The 19,316-nt window shown below is 39.1% G+C and overlaps 1 protein-coding gene across 1 annotated transcript in view; it reads right to left on the reverse strand.

Annotated features, from left to right (window-relative positions):
- Window positions 1-19,316, reverse strand: part of LOC124788831 (zinc carboxypeptidase-like) — a 97,007-nt gene that overhangs the window by 41,886 nt on the left and 35,805 nt on the right. Inside the window, exons 3-4 of the mRNA XM_047256113.1 lie at window positions 17,521-17,596; window positions 11,746-11,890 (exon numbers count right to left, since the gene is read on the reverse strand). Coding sequence (XP_047112069.1) covers window positions 11,746-11,890; window positions 17,521-17,596 — 221 coding nt within the window. The remainder of the gene's footprint in view (window positions 1-11,745; window positions 11,891-17,520; window positions 17,597-19,316) is intronic.

Consider the following 19,316-nt stretch of genomic DNA (forward strand, 5'->3'; position numbering starts at 1 on the left):
GCTTGAGTGCTCAAGAAACTACCAGGAATCAGTTTAACATGGATGAGCTGTGCAATGAAGATGTACTCGTATAACAAATTTGTGTGTCAAATCATATGCCCCGAAAAAAACAAAGAATTCCATAACCACATTACTGATTTTATGAAGGGATTTGGTCTGCGTCAATGAGAAACTTATGTCTTCCTTGGCGAAAGTAAACAGTGTTTACAATGTGCTACACTGTACTCTGTGCCAATTGGTTCAACGTGGTTTAGATTGTAGGATATCTAACTGAATAGTTGCTGTGTTGTGTTTAACAGTTTTCTGAACTGTGTCTAGTGGGTCAGTAAGACTGTATGAATGTTGACCGGTGTACAGGCAAACCTCCAAGACCAAGAAAAGATTACAAACTATGTTTTACCTGCCTATAATTCTAATTATTTATCTGTAAATTGTGTGGAAATTGTTAACACGAACTCCCATAAAGTGTTATATTAAAGCTGGAGAAATACATTTTTTCAATTCAGGACAATGTTCTACACCATGCCATCAAGTAAAAAATTTCTGAATCAGGACTAGTTGCTACAAATAATGTTGTCTGCAGGATTCAAGAAAAAGAAAAGAACTCCTGTATCAGTATTGGTTGCAACAAGTAATGTTATCTACAGGTTTCAAGGAAAAGAACAAATGTATGGAACATATTTAAATCATTCCATACTAAAGAAATAACTGCTTTAAGTGAGATTAATGTGTTGTGCACACCCAAAAGAAACTGGAAATTTGCCAAGAAGGAGGAACATACGCTACTCTTGAAAAAACAACAAGCCATTACAGATGAACAAGAAGGTCTTCACAGATAACTTTAAACACAAAATATGGAAAAATCTGTATCCGACTGGGGATATAGGACATAAACATTTACTGTAAATATCAATGGAAAGTGGCCATTCCTTGGAGTACTTACAGGGAACATTTGATGCACAGACGTTTATTAAATATCTCTGTACGAAACTGTATTTATTATTTTGCAGATCTCTTTGAATTTGCTGAAAATGGATGGTTACGTAGTTTCTAAAATTGGTGCTGTCAGTATTGTACATCTAGCAACAAAAAGGCAGTAGCATAGTTTAAAACTGATGGTACAGTTACATTTAGCTAACAGTTACAGCCACACAGATATGTTATATGTATGCCCTGTAACAGTTCTTTGCACATTTTTGACATGGTTTTCGCGTCTTGAACATTCAATGAACTGTGTATGAAGCCCGACAACAGGAATTACATAGATCGATAAAAAATGATAGCGCATTGAGAATGGCTAGTTTCTAGCTGAAATCTAGATCTGCCAAAAAAATTTAAAACGGACGACTGATAGCTGAAATCTATTATTTTTGACTAAGTTACCATGATTTGAAAATGGATCTCGGTCCGGAACTTGTCATCGATTGAATAAAAAAAAGTAAAATTTGAAACTGTGGACTGGTTTTTCGTTTTACTGATTAACATAACTTGCTGACCCATAGCTACTCCAACGTGCTGGAAATTCGATTTTTAGCAGTTCGTTGTGTCACTGTGGTGCCAACTGCTTCCTGAATTGCTGCTGCAGTTACGAAACGCCACAGCGATACGCCGAATACGATTGTCTTCCCTCTCGGTAGTGTCACGTGGCCATCCGCAGACCGGTCTTCTTGCGACTGTACATTCCCGTGACCACCGCTGTCTGCAAACACGTTCAGTGCCTACATTCCTGACAACTCTTCGTGCAATGTCGCATAAGGACTTTTCAGTTTCTCGCATCCCTATTGCCACGGCCCTACACAGACTCTAGTGCAGTGGAGTTTGATAGTAACTCCTTGATGTTGCGACTTTTTTTTCCGTCCGTGTAACTGAGGAGAAAAGGTTGTCAGAAAGGAGGAATTCGTGGTGGGCCACATCAAGCCAGTCAGGAGACTGATGTTTCATAAAACAAATAAATAAATACCGTTTCCATTGCACTGCATATAAAATAGTTACCCAGATTTGCAGTCTTATTAATTACCGAAGTCTTTCAAGGGCGAGGCAAATAAAAGTGCCTCAGAGAACAGAGTTACAGGGTACAAAGAACACAGCAGAGCAAAGGAAATACAGTACTAGCCTGACTATAGCACATGTTGAAAGTGAATACCGTTCATCTCTTGGCACTTATGGGCCCTGGTTAGCAAGTTGCTGAAGGCAGATCGAAACTGGGCTGCTGCAATTGCTGCAGTCTCATCCGAAATGTTCTGCTGCAGTTCTTGAAGGCTGTGAGGATTGTTGCGATGCACCTAGGACCTGAGGGCTCCTCACACAAAGTATCGCACACTGACAGATCATGTGATCTTGGTGGGTAGCTATGGCCGCGACTAGTCTGACCTCTGCTAACAACTCTGTCGGGTGGAAGATTATGTAAATGTGTCACGTGGTGCGTGTATACAGGTGTGCGCTTGACGGTGTGTTGTTGTATGCATACGTTCACGTCCTATCGTATCCACTCATTCGAACCACTTTTATTTTCCCCACCCTGTATAAGGTCTTACCCGCTTCTCTTTAGTGTGTGGTGACACACGATGGCAGTTGGTGAATGACCACACCTTATGATCCCACTTACTCGCTGTGGTGTACAGAAAGAAAAGCACCATGCAGTTCTGCTCAGATTATGCCACAAAGAGGAGAGATTTTCAAAAGAGCAGGAACGCCATCATCAGACACTCGAACTATGGAAAAAGGGGTTTGGACTGACTAGTATCCGTACTTGGTCGCAAATGCCATTTAGGAGACATGGGGTAGCCCAAAAATTCCTATAGGAGACGTATCATATTGGTCAGTCGAGATTTTGTAGTGTACTAGTCTTAAGAGGTACGCCACGGATGCAACCTGGCCACCGCGACTCAGGCACAACCTCTCGCCTGGCGCCTCTCAGTTCCGTGGTGTCCAGATTGCACTCACCTATCCGAACCACTATCTGCTTCTCCGCCACTTTCATTACCGTGTTATGCCCGTTCGCTGACGTTGTTTCAAGTCACCAAAGGGAATGCTGTCAACCAGGGACTACATTGCTTTCACCTATCAGTGGCGGAAAGGGAAATCCTTCTGCCGTCAGGTAGAAAAGACGATGCATCACAAACGCTCACACATTTTTCATTCTGAAGTCAGACAGTTCAGTCCACTTCAGTTCAGTTCCTGCAGGTCAGCCATTCTGACAAATGCTAAGAATTCTTGCGCTAAGCTACGGAGCAAAGTTAAGATTTAGCTGTGACTATTTTACTGAGAACTAGGACACCTAAACGAGTATCTGCGTATTTACCTTGAGTCATAGCAATAATATCACTGACTGCCAAGATACAGCAAAGGTTGTGATGTGAGGCTGTTCTGGCATGTACTTAGGTTTTAAGTCATTGGATACCGATATGCAGAAACGGAGATGGCAGTAGCATCGTGTACACAAGGTATAAAAGACCAGTGCATTAGCAGAGCCGTCATTTGTACTCAGGTGATTCGTGTGAAAAGGTTTCCGTCGCGATTACGGCAGCACGATGAGAATTAATAGACTTTTAACGCGGAATGATAGTTGGAGCTAGACGCATGAGACATTCGGTTTCGGATATCATTTGGGATTTTAATATTCGGAGATCAACAGTGTCAAGAATGTGCCGAAAATTCGCAATCTGAGAAATTACCCATCACCACGAAGTATAGTAACGGACAACCGACTCGATTGCGTTTGCTACGGTACATCACCTGCAGCGCCTCTGCTCAGCTATCGATCATAGCAGTCGGACCCTTGGAAAGCCGTGGCGTGGTCAAATGAGACCCGGTTTCTGTTGGTAAAAGCTGATGGTGCAGACACCTCGAAACCACGGACCCATATTTTCAACACGCCACTGAGCAAGCTGGTGGTGTCTCCATAATGGTATAGGCTGTGTTTGCACTGAATGGACTGGGCCCTCTTGTCAAATTGAACCGATCATTGACTCGAAATTGTTATGTTCTGCTACATGGAGACTATTTGCAGCCATTCATGGATTCATTTTCCCAAACAACTATGGAATTTTTATGCCCATGTCGCCATGCCACAGTTGTTAGTGATTGGTTTGAGGAGCATTCTGGAAAATTCGAGTGAATGGTTTGGCCATCCAGATTGCCCGACCTGAGTCCCATCGAACTTTTATGGGACATAATCGAGAAAATACTAACGCGAATTCTTTACAGACGAATGGAAAAACTGGTAGAAGCCGACCTCGGGGAAGATGAGTTTGGATTCCGTAGAAATGTTGGAACATGTGAGGCAATACTGACCTTACGACTTATCTTAGAAGAAAGATTAAGAAAAGGCAAACCTACGTTTCTAGCATTTGTAGACTTAGAGAAAGCTTTTGACAATGTTTACTGGAATACTCTCTTTCAAATTCTGAAGGTGGCAGGCGTAAAATACAGGGAGCGAAAGGCTATTTACAACTTGTACAGAAACCAGATGGCAGTTACAAGAGTCGAGGGGCATGAAAGGGAAGCAGTGGTTGGGAAAGGAGTGAGACAGGGTTGTAGCCTTTCCCCGATGTTATTCAATCTGTATATTGAGCAAGCAGTAAAGGAAACAAAAGAAAAATTCGGAGTAGTTATTAAAATTCATGGAGAAGAAGTAAAAACTTTGAGGTTCGCCGATGACATTGTAATTCTGTCAGAGACAGCAAAGGACTTGGAAGAGCAGTTGAACGGAATGGACAGTGTCTTGAAAGGAGGATATAAGATGAACATCAACAAAAGAAAAACGAGGATAATGGAATGTAGTCAAATTAAGTCGGGTGATGCTGAGGGAATTAGATTAGGAAATGAGACACTTAGAATAGTAAAGGAGTTTTGCTATTTAGGGAGTAAAATAACCGATGATGGTCGAAGCAGAGAGGATGTAAAATGTAGACTGGCAATGGCAAGGAAAGCGTTTCTCAAGAAGAGAAACTTGTTAACATCGAGTATAGATTTAAGTGTCAGGAAGTCGTTTCTGAAAGTATTTGTATGGAGTGTAGCCATGTATGGAAGTGAAACATGGACGATAACTAGTTTGGACAGGAAGAGAATAGAAGCTTTCGAAATGTGGTGCTACAGAAGAACGCTGAAGATAAGGTGGGTAGATCACGTAACTAATGAGGAGGTATTGAGTAGGATTGGGGAGAAGAGGAGTTTGTGGCACAACTTGACTAGAAGAAGGGATCGGTTGGTAGGACATGTTTTGAGGCATCGGGGGATCACAAATTTAGCATTGGAGGGCAGCGTGGAGGGTAAAAATCGTAGAGGGAGACCAAGAGATGAATACACTAAGCAGATTCAGAAGGATGTAGGTTGCAGTAGGTACTGGGAGATGAAGAAGCTTGCACAGGATAGAGTAGCATGGAGAGCTGCATCAAACCAGTCTCAGGACTGAAGACCACAACAACAACAACAATCGAGATGTCAAATGGTGCACAAAGTCCTGCACTGGCAACGCTATGGACGCCTATAGAGGCAGCGTGGCTCAGTATTTCTGTAGGGGACTTCCAACGACTTGTTGAGTCCATGCGACGTCGAGCTGGTGCACTACTCCGTCTAAAGGAGGTCTGACGCTATAGACAATGCATTAAGAACTATCCCATGACTTTTGTCCCCTCGGTTTAAAAGCTGCTTCGAGGAGTCTTGGGTATACTGCCAGTTCCAATCGTAGAACGTCCACGATATTTCGTCGAGAAACCAGTCACCAGTTGGCAGCGATGCAATGAAATTTCTCCCGCATTCTGGCAGTATCTACACCTGCCTGTCCAGAGATGGGTCTCGTGGGCCTCGTTCCGTTCTCCGTGGTGGGGCTGGCGTATGTGTGTGTGTGTGTGAGGGGGGAGGTGGACAAAAGTCTCAGTTGCCTTACGCCCGCCTGTCGCATCTCGCATACAGATGTTATGTTCTGCTTTGGTAGAGCTTAGTATTATCTTCCATTCCTTGCTCAGTTGGAAGATAGTGTCCATGTTGTTCAACACTCTATTACACAGGACATACTCAATTTCAGATTAACAAAGTCTGACGGTAGAACTGTGGCACCTGGTATCCGTCTTCCACGAGAGTGGATACAGCGTCCGATAGATTCGGAAGAACTCCAAAAACGACACGCAGGACGAAAAGAAGGCGATGAGAAGACCACTTTCATAGCGTTTGCTGGAAATGTGTCGTAAAAAACTGGAAGAATATTGCGAAAACACCACGTAGCTCTACTTTTTCGCCTACCAACCAAAACACGAATTATTAGGGACAGTGAAAGACGACACGGTTCTCAAAAAGGCGGGTGTGTACTAAGTTTTGTGTGAATGCGAAAAAATTTATATTAGAGAAACGATCCGCATAACTGAAAAACGATGTATCGAACATGAGCGCCAACAAGTCTACAATAGCGGAAAAATGGACTGAAAATGGGTAAAAAATGGGTGTAAAATGAATTACCAGTCTTGCCTCGCACTGGTATATTTTAGGATTGCTTTTTTAAAGAAGGAGTTGAAATCTGTGTAACTGATAATTTTATGAGCAGGGGCACATGTTCCCGACTCATCAAGGAAGGAGAGGCAGTACTTTGCTCAATCAAAGCAGAACCTCACAACCTGACGCGACATGAGACGGAGACGACGGACTGAACGCAACTGAGGCGCGGCCTACTATCTCAACGCCCGAAAACCGTTGAAAAGAGCAGAAGAGAAATGCTACTATTTTATGTGATGTTACGACATTCATTTCGAAAATGTTGTTTGAGTTAATATGAGATCTGTTCACCCAATATGAAAGGACAAAATACAAAGGAGTTCTTTAAAAGGAAGTTACGTCATTTCGTAGCATGAAGACTCTATAACTCTCGACCCCATGGAAACTCTAGCGAAGTCACACGACGAGAGTCGATGGCACGACACAGCAAGTCCTCAGCATCAAGAAACTTCGAGGAGGCGACCATAAGAAAGCAGTCACGTAGAAATTCACGAGCGGTATCAGGGTGACGTATCACTGAATGTAACACGTCCTGTGGGTTCAGTGTAACCATCAAAAGCCCTTACCGTTAAATTGCACTAAGCACAAATATTTACAAAAAGGTACAGTTTTTCGAGCATCTTTTGGGAATGCAAAGTTTAGAATGTTGCAAAACCAGACCTTCAATTTTTTGCACAGCTTAAAGATAAAATTATACTCCGTATGGTGGCAGATTTTCCTTGACTTTTTATCATTCATTTCATCGCCGTGATTGATCTTGTAGGCCTAGCCTCTTAATACTGCGGCGGAGAAAACACGGCTATAAAAGGTTTATGTTTTGTTTGTTGCATCATATATCATTGTTAAATAATAATCTACATTTTCCCATGTAAGGTGTTTCTTTGGTAACCGCTGTAGAAGGTATAATTTTAGCGACGCTGTGTCAAACCAGCGCACAACCACTTCTAAAATATTGCTCTAATGAATATGACGTCTGCTCACCAATCTAAATGAATGTTGTATAAGAGTTCAGCCGATTCTTTCAAAGGAAGTTACGTCATTTCGTAGCTTGAAGGCTACAGAGCTCTCCTACAATCCTCGACCCTCAGCAAAGGGAAACGAAGTCTATTCCAGCAATGAAAAGGTAAAACTGTTAGGATGTTCTGTTGTAGTTTTGGCAGCTGCGGTGGTTGTCACATGCAGGGAGCAAGAACATTACTTTTAGGAATCAGTATAATGGGAAATGTATTATGAAAACCAGATAATCAAACATTTGTCAATGAATCGAAGGTGAATTGTAATGTGAGTTTGAACAGTAAGTGAAAAATCCAACTTTGACAGGCAGTGAGTACTGGAATAAAGTTTGCGGGACACAACTACCATTAAAAAATAATCCGTAATAGCTTCCACAGAGTCTGAAGTCTCACTGCTGTTGTAGTCTCTCTGTGGCTCCCACCTGTTGTCTTAATCCATCTCTCTTCCTCTTTCACTGCCACTCTTTCTCTCCTCCCATCATTGTCTTCTCTCTCTTTTATTCCACTGGCACTGCCTCCCCACTCTTTCACCATCACTATCTCTCTGCTACATTCTACCAGCGCAAAAAACGCGAGTGTGTTTGCTTGCCAAACGTTTTGGTGCTCTTTTAAAGATAAAAAATTCGTCTTTATTCGCTGGCTCTCTTATTTACTCTGCTACAGCAGCGCGTGCTGCTCATATAAAACGAATTCTATAGGGTAATAGTATTTTGACACGTATAAACAGCAAATAAGTACGTGTAATATAAGATTACCACAAAATCGTTTGCGCTACATTTTTTTCTGGATACTTTGCTCATCGATGACAATTCCTCGAAAATGTCCTGCCTATAATTTGTGTAGTAAAAGGGTAAAAATGTTATTAGAAATGTGTTACTGAACATGCAGCCTTCCCTCTCATACACAATTTTTTACTGTTATTTTAAGCTCCTTTCAGCCCATTGTTTGTCACTGCAGTACCATTACACATAGACAGTGTGTCATAAAGTTTTATTGGTGAAGAAATGCTGATTAAAACATAGTTTGGCAATTTTTGAATACTCTTGATGAGCATAGAACCTTTGCCAGGTGTTCACTATGTGAGTTAAAACTATATAGCCTGTACTTCTCAGACCGCATGTTATGTGCATATTTCTCATGCATAAGTACAGTAACTATGAAACTGTGGATTTGTGTAACGGGTAATAATATCGAACAATGTTTCAAGTTTTCTAGAAAATATCATCTTAAGAACATATTATAAAAATATCGATCTGCACTGAATAAAAATTACGGAAGTCGCCATCACCACAATTGGTTCTTTTGGTACCCAAAATTCATAGTTTTTCGGGCTTTTGTAAGGAATCACCCATGAACGAACGGTGCTTCATAAGCCAGCTTAGGTCCACACTTGACCAACCCTAGTGCAAAAGAGACAACCGATTTGCTCGATTTTCCTGGTCTGGCGGATGTGTGTAATGTGTAGTGTAGTATAGCTACAGTATACCGGTTCTTTCGACTGCTATACAAACGGACACTAAGGCAAGGGCTATTCAAAACACTTGACTTCTTATCTGTGTGATTAATGGAACCCGAGATATGGTCCCCTGAAAAACAGCAAAAGTATTTTCGCAAGAGGCTTTTTGGAACGTACTGGTACCATGCACTATCGTGCACAGACCACTGAGAACATTACACTCTCCAAAGTAATTCCGATGATCTGAAGTATGGTCACAAGTGTTGCAGTAGATCTGCTTTGGTAAATTTCTCGTATGTCTTGTCTGTGCCGATATCAGAAAAAAGGTAGAAAATGCTTTTAAGATAAGAGATACTCTACAAGTGTACCTCTCCACTCTGCAAAATCTTCCAAGAACTGCGCAATATGTTTCAGTCTCACGTACAGAAACTTGAAAACATATGAACAGTAAGACACGTGTGAGCGGAACCATTGCCAATCCAAGTCGTCGACTATAGCAGCAGTGATTAACATACAACCGCGACTATTATGGACTTTTTATCATCATCCTTTACTGCAAATATATTCCAGGTAATCGTTGCACTTCACATCCGATTGTTTTTAATTTATTTGAAAGGAAAAAAAGAACTGTAGAAGATCTGATATTTTTACATATATCCCCAAATATGACAGCTAATTTTAGGAGGGTAAAGTAGAATGGTAACTAAAGAGCCTCGAAAATTGCAAGGAATTATAGAAATTATAAACTACCACGTTGAACACAGAGTACTTTTCAGTGGAGGCTGCCTCAAGAGGTTTGGCTTATTGGCGTGGCCAGCAACATTGCAGCCTGTTGACCTACCAGCTGTCGACAACAAATTCGACACGGCTCACGATTTCACAGTTAGATCCGACAGAGCACAGGAATATGAGTAAGACTAAAGGGAGAGACCCTCCACCAAGTATTAAACATGAACAGAAAAAAAACTTGTCGAATAAGGGCGGAAACGACCGGAAAAAAACCTCCCTTCATTTATACATTCGTATAGGTATCGTTTGCAGCTGTTTTCACAATCGTAGTAATCTGTGAATTACAGATAATTTTGACCGCACACTTCCATTTCATATTGTGTAAATTATGACACTTGAATGTTACGAGAGTTGATTGCTATTATAAGAGGAGCGTTCAATGAGTAGTGCAACATTTTTTTTTCTCGGCCAACTTCAGCTGAAAAATTACGGACTTTGTTGTGAGGCATATTGGAAAATTTCAGTTTCATGAAGTTCCGACAGGTGGGGGCGCCATACATTACCTTCAGAATGTCGTCTATAATGGAGGCGCGTTCCATGTCGAGAGCTGTCATTGACTTCCTTCTAAGTGAAAACCAGTGCATCGCAGATATTTATAGGTGCTTGCAGAATGTCTACGGAGATCTGACAGTGAACAAAGCAAGGCGAGTCGCTGGGCGAAACGTCCGTCATAGTCACAACAAGGTCGTGCAAACATGTTAGATCTCCTGCGTGTCGGTCGGCCGCACACAGCTGTAACTCCTGATGTGTTGGAACATGAAGACACTTTCATGCGAGGTGATCGATAGATAACTATCAGACAGCTCACTTCACAACTGGACGTGTCTGTCGATAACGCTGACACACTCGTCCACCAGTTGGGGTACTCTAAGGTATGCGCTGGATGAGCTCCTCGCGGCCTAACAGAAGACCATAAAGAGCAACAAAGGACCATTTTGCCGAGTTGCTTGCGCGCTACGTGGCTGATTGTGACATTTTTTGTAACTTCGTCACAGGCGATGAAGCATGTCTTCGTCACATGGAATCAGAAACAAGGCTACTTCCGAAAAGAAAGTACAAAGCCGCACTGCCAGCCAGTAGAGTCATCGCGACGGTTTCTGGGACTCTGAAGAGGTTATTCTGTTTGATATCCTCCCTCATGGTGCAACGACCAAATCTGAAATGTAATATCCTACACTTAGGAAATTGAAGAAACGACTTCACCGCGTTCGTCGCCACAAAATTCAAATCAATTGCTTTTTTCTTCATGACAAGGCAAGGCTTCACACAAATCTGCGCATCTGAGAGGAGCTCACAAAATTTGATTGGACTGTCGTCCCTCATTCCCCTACAGCCCGGGTCTCGCACCTTCGAACTTCCATCACTTTAGCCCAATGAAGAATGCACTCCACGGGAAGCAGTACGCGGATAACGTAGCAAGACGGTGGTCACGACGTCGACCAATAGGGTGGTACCAGTAAGGCGCCATTCAGCCGTCACAGGGAGTGGAGAGTATGTTGAACAATAGCATTTTGTAGTCGAAAGAGTGGAATCCTAAACAAAACCAACCTGTTTACAGAAAAAAAAGTGTTGCATTACTTATTGCACGCTCCTAGCAGTTCTTAAAGTAATATTGTGACTGGAGTACATCTCAAGTATTCGGGCGTATGCTTTTCAAAGGCTGTATTTTCCTAATTGCCAGTTTCTTGGCCATTATGCCATAACAATGTACTGTTCACAAAGTATTATTATGAGATTAGAATATTTGATATATTTTATGTTTATTAAGCAATTCATAATTATTGTATTGGAACACTTCCAATATTTTTTGTTGATATTAGTAAAATTATCCTCATCTGTGTCAACTTAAAAGTAGTAGTGATGGGAAATGATTGAGGAAGGGGGTGGGGTTGAGTGAAAGACGGTGGAGACAGACAGAGATAGTAATTAAGTATAACCCACGACCAGAACCGAACCCGGGAACTACACACGCGTCTGTGGAACAATAGGTACTGTACTTACCTCCCTCGAGTATGACCACACGACTCCCATCTCCGTAGGAGATCTCTATCCCGTCGAATTCGAAACCTTCGTATGTAGTTCCACCGAAGACCCTCCTCGTATAGTCAGGATATGCCTGCACTAGCGAATCGATCCAGGCGAAGATCTACAAACGAGGGTGTTTTTTGATTAAAACGATTTATTGTTATTTAAGGCTTACTTAAAAGTCTAAATAGTTACTTTACGCTATCAGAAAACAGAAAACTAGGTGCTTCTGTAAGTGGTTGTGGCACACAGATGCCCCACATAGTTTTGTAAGCATATTTCCACTCATGAAGCTGTTAATGACTTATCACTGAAAATTTAAGGTAAAATGTAACCATTATTATTTTTGATACAACCATGTATATTACGGGTTTATGCCAGCGACTCAATTAGAAACTGAATTATAGACTCAACTATATCATTACATATGGATTTACCAAATTTCAACAAAACTCGGTATATTCGATTCATCAGCATATTAGTATTAGTTGTGAAATTTTAGATCCCTCAGTGATGAGATGATGACCAGAACCAACATTAATGCAAAATAAGGGTACTGCAGTGTAGTAGATTTAAATCATGATGCTGAAGAAAGTAGGTTAGGAAATGAGAAACTAAAAGCAGTAGACCAGTTTTGTTGTTACAGAAGCAACTAAGGGATGAAGGCATTTATAAAGAATGTATATAAGGGGCAGTCAAATGAAAACGAAGCTCATGCAAAAAAGTAAATGAATTATTCCACTGGTTAATGTATCAAAAACTGTCATTCTAATTTGCATCCAAAACGATAGCACAAAGCAACCAAGTAAAACATCTTTACTTCTCGACATTACAAACAACATTAACACTCAGTTATAGCTTGTTACCTATACTCATTTCACTTCCGTGTAACATTACGTTACAGTCCATTGAACGCATTCTCAACACAACTGAAGTAATAGACCACCAACAGAAGTTCAGTATTCATTGTCTCTTATTGTGTAACTGTCACCAATGGTGTCAAACGAGTTGCATTTTATTTCTTTCTCTTTTTTTTTTTTTTGGTGATTCACTTTCAAATCACAGTTTATCAAAATTAAGACAGCACATCATCCATTGTACAAACATGTCCTGTTGCAATGAAAAGTTAATAAAACGCTAGACATGTGCAGTCTGTAACAAATTATTGTATGCATTGAGCCACTGATTTACATAAATGAAAATACCACGAACCTATTAATATGATACTAACTATAAGCACACTTTCATCAGACTGTTCATGTAATGATAGCAGTATGTAAACTCTCAAAGGTGTTACCTGAGTGTGAGACCAGCTTAGACAAATTGTGCATACATTTTATCACGCCAGATGCTAAGCACAGACTAATTCTATATATGTCTTTGTTGTGTGACTATCAGATGAAAATGAAAATTTTTCTGTGGTGAGGGATACCTATAGACTGGTGTAATGATATTTAGCAATCTTGAGAGTTGAAATGCAGTTTGTAAAACTGCACCGATTGTGAATTACCAATTTTGAAGTGAAGTTACCGTATTTTACATTATGTTAATTTAGTTAGTTCTTCATAACTGATTAATGAAGGATACTATCTAGTTAAAAAAAGTCAGGGCACCAAAATTTCGAATTCAGATGCTGGAATGTAACAGGCCTTCTTGCTCAAATGACAGAATTAGTTTAGAATGTGTCTGAACTTCAATTACAGTTAGCTTTTAGGTTCTGTAAAACTGAAATAGATTATTCAGTAGAATGAAATGGTGACTTTCTAATGAGTGCTGCCAATACTCTCAACCGTACTAGTTAGCACATAGTACTTTTACCACTACATACAGCAGTGATAGTTTCAGTTACTCTTCATTGACATGGCTTCTAGTGAAACTAAGTTTTCTGATATAATCAGTGGATTGGAAACTGCCACCTGAATAACAAATTAATTAGAAACAGTGTGTGCACAGTATTTTGGCTGTATAAGTCCCCATATCAATAATATTAGTGTACAGATCACCTAATTCCCATACTGGACACCTGATGCATGTGTGACTGACTACCCAGTATATTTGTGATGCCTCTTCAAATCTAACCATGTAACTGGGTCCCATCCTTCTGATGTGCAACATCAGGCAACCACTGATGTCACATGTCACCTGTCATGTGTCTGTTTGGTCGAATGTTTAAAAGGTTCTAGTCTAATTATTTCAAGCAATAACACCAATATTCAACCTTCATCAAATCGAACTGTTGTCTTCTTGTATCATTCACACAAACACTACACATGAACAGAAAAATTAATGAAATTTATGTTGAAATACACACACACACACACACACACACACACACACACATATTGAAATTGGAACTTAAATAGGTCCTAACTATACAATGCAAAATAGAAATTCATTAGAATTTCCTGTATTTAATTTATAAAATTTTAACAATTCCATTTTTAGACCTGGGATATTAAACAAGAAGACACAAATGATTTTCATAATTTTGCTCACTTGTTTCATGGCTGAGTCTTGGGGAAAAGAGTTCTGAACTGACACTAAGTGTAGGAAAGTTCTGGCTGTGAATGTTTCACAGTCATTTTTTTAAATTTCCATATGTTTTACAAGTCTCTATAAAACAAACACATGAAAAACAACATTGTTCTAAATTGACACAATAATACAAATTTCTTCCTAAACCTGAAAGACAGTTGATTAATTCTTCTGCTAGGCAAAATATCAATAATAAATACAAAATTTTATGTAATTCAACAATTGTGAAATTAAAGTGGGTGGAAGCTACTTTTAAATACAATTGTTCCTGAAATTAAATCCAGTTTCTAAAGTACTATTCTTTCAAAAACTAGGTTTCTTCTGTTGTTTATTCCAGTCAGATCATCTACATAATTTTATTACTTGTTTAAAGTGGTTACTTATAAATAGATTTTCCATACTGCATTATTACTTAAAATTATTAATAAAGAAACATATACACACCAAACCAGTGTTTGCCTTATGTAGAATTGTTGGTGCAAATGAAATTAGGAAGTTTTATTTTACTGAGTGTAGGCTTCACCACTTAACACTGATGCATCCCTGACATTTCACCATTTTAATAATACTTCATTGGTTTATTACTATATCATCATTATGTCATATCTCTAAATTCCAACTTTATTAAACATCACTTATTTGATTCAGGTTTCTCACAGAATATAACTCTATTAGCTGTCATCTTACAGCAACAAACAAGAACAAAACTTTACTTTTCTTCACATAAGAGACAAAATAGCGTCACCTATAATGAAAAAAACAATGAAATGTATTATGAACTACAGACACACCACACACACACACACACACACACACACACACACACACACACACACAGACGAATATTTGTGTACATATATATACATGAATTGCAAATATGAAGCTGCTATTTTGTCCTTACACTAACTTTGACAGATGTTGAATTATGTAAAATATTGTGTGCATGTATTATTAATGTTTTGCCTAGTAGAAGAATTAATCCACTTTTTTTAAGGTTTAGGAACAAACTTGTATTATTGTGTCAGATTACACAAACAGTTTCACACCAACAATTTTCCGTAAGGCAAATGATGGATTTCTGTGTATATGTTTCTGTATTAATAATTTCAAGTAATAATGCACTATGGAAAATCTATTTATGATAAATCACCTTAAATATGTAAGAAATCTGACTGTAAGTTATCTGACTGGAATAAAAACCAGAGGTCACTTAGTTTCTAAGAAAGTAAAGATGGAGAATTTTAGTAACTCAATTTAATTTCAGGAACAGCTGAATTTAAAAGCAGCCTCCACGTAATTCTGTATAATAAATGTTGAAATATGTATAATTTTGTGTGTGATAATTATTAAAGTTTCGACCAGTGGGAGAATTAGTCCACTTTCTTATAGGTACAGGGAGAAATTCGTATTGTTGTTTCAGTTTAGCATATTGTTGTTTTTAATGTAAGTATGTTAATGGAGCATAAAGAGAAGGTGACTGAAGAACAGATTCACAGCCAGAAAAATTTAAGGTTGCATGTCAGTTAAGAACAGTATTCCCCAAGACTATGCCATGAAATAAGTGAGCAAAATTATATAAATGATTTGTGTCTTATTGTTTAATGTCCCAGGTCTAAAAAGGAATTGTTAAAATTTATAAAGTTATATACAGAAAATTCTAATGCATTTGTATTTTGCAATGTATGGTTATGATCAATATTTAAGTTTCAGTTTCAGTCAAATAATTTGTATTTTAAAATCATATTGTGTGAAATTTTCTATGTTTGATTTCTGCTTGGTTTTAAAATGTCTACAAAAGGTACTACTGGTGGTTATTTTACACTGATGTATACAGTAAGCTATCCACTAAACATCTGTCTGTAAAGTTAAGTAGTGGATGATGTAATGCAGAAAGCTGAAATAGTTCCTTCTGCTATTATTCTACACCTGTAGAGTGATTAATGTTTTGGTACATAATAAAGTCTTGCAGATATCTTGGTTACAGACAAATTTGTTTACTGTAGCATGTTTTGGCATACTATCTTTGGAAAACTTATGTAAATCTTTCTTTTATTTTCACAGTTTTCTGAAGATGATGTGTCAAAATGTTACACTAAATAAACTCGTCTGTGATCAAGAAGACACAAAAAATGTATTACTTGTTAAGCCTTAGAGGCCACATACCTTAAACATGGATTAGCTAATCAGGCAAATCAAAATTTTACTGGTCTTACACTCAGGTAACATCTTTGATAATTTACATACTGCGATCATTACATGAACATTCTGATGAAAGTGTGCTTACAGTTATGACCATACTAACGGTTTCGTGGTATTTTCATTGATGTTAATCAGTGGCTCAATGCATACAATAATATTTATTACAGACTGCATATGTCTAGCCTGTTATTAACTTTTACATTGGAACAGGACATTTTTGTACAATGGATAATGTGCTGTCTTAATTTTGATAAACTATTTTTGAAAATGAATCACCAACAAATAAAGGAAAAGCCTTTGGTTCACCACTATTTTCTAATTATTATCGTATCAAGATTGGAAGCGCAGCTCATATAACACCACTGGTGACAGTTATGTAATAAGAGACAATGAATACTGAACTTCTATTGGTGGGCTATTACTTCAGTTGTGTTGAGAATGCGTTCAATGGACTGTAACGTAATGTTATGGAGAAATGAAATGAGTATATATAACAACAATGGATTGCGTAAACAAGCTACGACTGAGTGTTAATGTTGTTTGTAATGTTAGGAAGTTAAGATGTTTTTCTTGGTTTCTTAATGATATCGTTTTGGATGCAAATTAGTATGACAATTTTTGCTAGATTTACCACTGGATTAATGCATAAAGAACTATCAGTTGATAGAAACTGGTCATCACTCCAGTGAAAGTATCTAATTAGCATAAACGTTGAAGCATTGAAAATTGAGCTTGGTCATTTTGTGTCCAACACTGAACTGTATGACTGCCATCAAAAGTAATGTTAGATGACTTCAATTATGTGTGTGCCACCAAGGGATTTCAATTTAAGCCAGGTGAGTATAATTACACTCTGTAGGTGTAAATTACTTCTTTACTAATACTCTCAAATTACTTCAAATTTGCAACCACTATTCCTTCACATTCACAGAGTGTCAGATGATAAGACTAAGTAATAGTGTATATGTCTAAAATCTGTTCAGAAGGGGAAAAAGTATATGTAGACCGATAACTTACCTCTTCTAGGGTGTGATAATCATCTAAAGCAAAGTCTGCTCTCACTACACTAGCCGGCCTCTCATTGTCAATCAAGCTGAAAATAGAAAAAAGTAAAGCTGTTTCGGTCTTGATTTGTCATTACTGATGATTATTAGGTGCGATAATTACTAATCGATGTGATGTCATATTTCTTCTCTGAACTGATAAACAGCTCTCTCAGCCACTCTTGGAGAGCATCCAGAGTGTACACCAACATTTTAAAGACAGAAAGATCACATGCACTGAAAAGAGATGTTCTTCAAGGAACAGCGAGATGTAATCGGAAAGCTAATAAATTGATAGCAGAGTTCCTAACCAAAAAGTGCATTGTACCACCAAAGAAAGGAAGAGTCCTTGATTCACCATAATTTACGGATGATAATCGTGTTAAGAGTGGAAACGCAAGACATATGAAACCACTGATGACAGTTATATTATTTGTAACTCATAAGAAACAATAGAATATTATAATTTGTATTGAGAGAAGTGACTCATCATCATCATCATCATTTTCATCCATTGTCAATATATCATGACGTCTTTGTTCACTCGTATCATCATCCTCCATCATCTTTCACTGTTGCATATTCCGAAATGTTTCGATATCGTCAGTGTTACTCCATTGTCTAGAGTCCTTAGCTGACTGACTCTCTCCAGATGACAAAATGACAATATGTAAACTCAAACAGCAATAGGGAAATACAAATAAAAAGTGAGAATAATAAATAAATCTGTAGCAACCAGAATATGAACATTCAAAAACAAGAACACGACATATTACCAACGTAATACCTATGGTCATGTCCACATATCTGATTTTCCAGATTGTGTATTCGTGTTGCCTATCAAATTACATGACATAAACTTTCGCAGGTGTTGCGTAACGCCTGTTTCTGACGTCAAAACACACATGCACACACACAAGCACGCACACACGCTTGAACAGGGGTAATGTGCGTATCTGTTCCCTCCAGTCAGACAATGGTGCTTGGACGTCCTTCTCAAGCGGTTTCGTTTGTCCTCAGACGATTAAAGCCTTCACCCCTACACTCCTCCCCCCTCCCCCCCCCCCCTCCAGGGCAGACGTCTGTCGTTTGAGTTCAGTAGAGGGGTGACAGCAGCGGAGGCAGCCAGAACCATTTGCGCCTTGTGTGGGGATGGTACCACATTCAGGAAACCTTTCGGTGTTTGACGAAGATCGCTTAAACGAACTAATTCACAGTGATCGCCTACAGTGCAGTCGAGAACTGGCCTAAGTGTGAACAGTGATCATCGCATCGTGCAGCAGCTGCATGCAACGGGGAAGGTTCAAAAATCGGAGGTATCGCACGCTGTACTCTAAAACGACAAAAATCAGCGAATAGCCATTTGTGCATCTCTACTGCTCATTATCAATTGGTTCGTGAACAACACCGACTATTCCTGTCCTGTATCGTTAATGGTGACGAGAAATTTGACTTTATGCTAACATAAGGAAAAGAAGGAAATGGTTGAGCCCAAACAAAGCACCAATTGCCTGTACAAAGACTTGAGTGCATCTACGAAAGATAATGTCAAGCATCTGATGGAACAGCGACGGTGTAGTGTACTACGAATTGCTTCCCAACGGGTAATAAGCAATGCTGACATTTATTGTCAAAGGCTGAGACGCAATCCAAGAATAACTACCGGCAAAGCTGCACGGAGTGATGCCGCTACACGATAACGCCCGCCTACATTCTGCTAGACTGACAGAAAACATACATAGTATTGGGTCGGTAAGTCAGTCGGCACTC

This window comes from Schistocerca piceifrons, chromosome 3, assembly GCF_021461385.2.
Source record: "Schistocerca piceifrons isolate TAMUIC-IGC-003096 chromosome 3, iqSchPice1.1, whole genome shotgun sequence".
In the NCBI taxonomy this organism is placed as follows: domain Eukaryota; kingdom Metazoa; phylum Arthropoda; class Insecta; order Orthoptera; family Acrididae; genus Schistocerca; species Schistocerca piceifrons.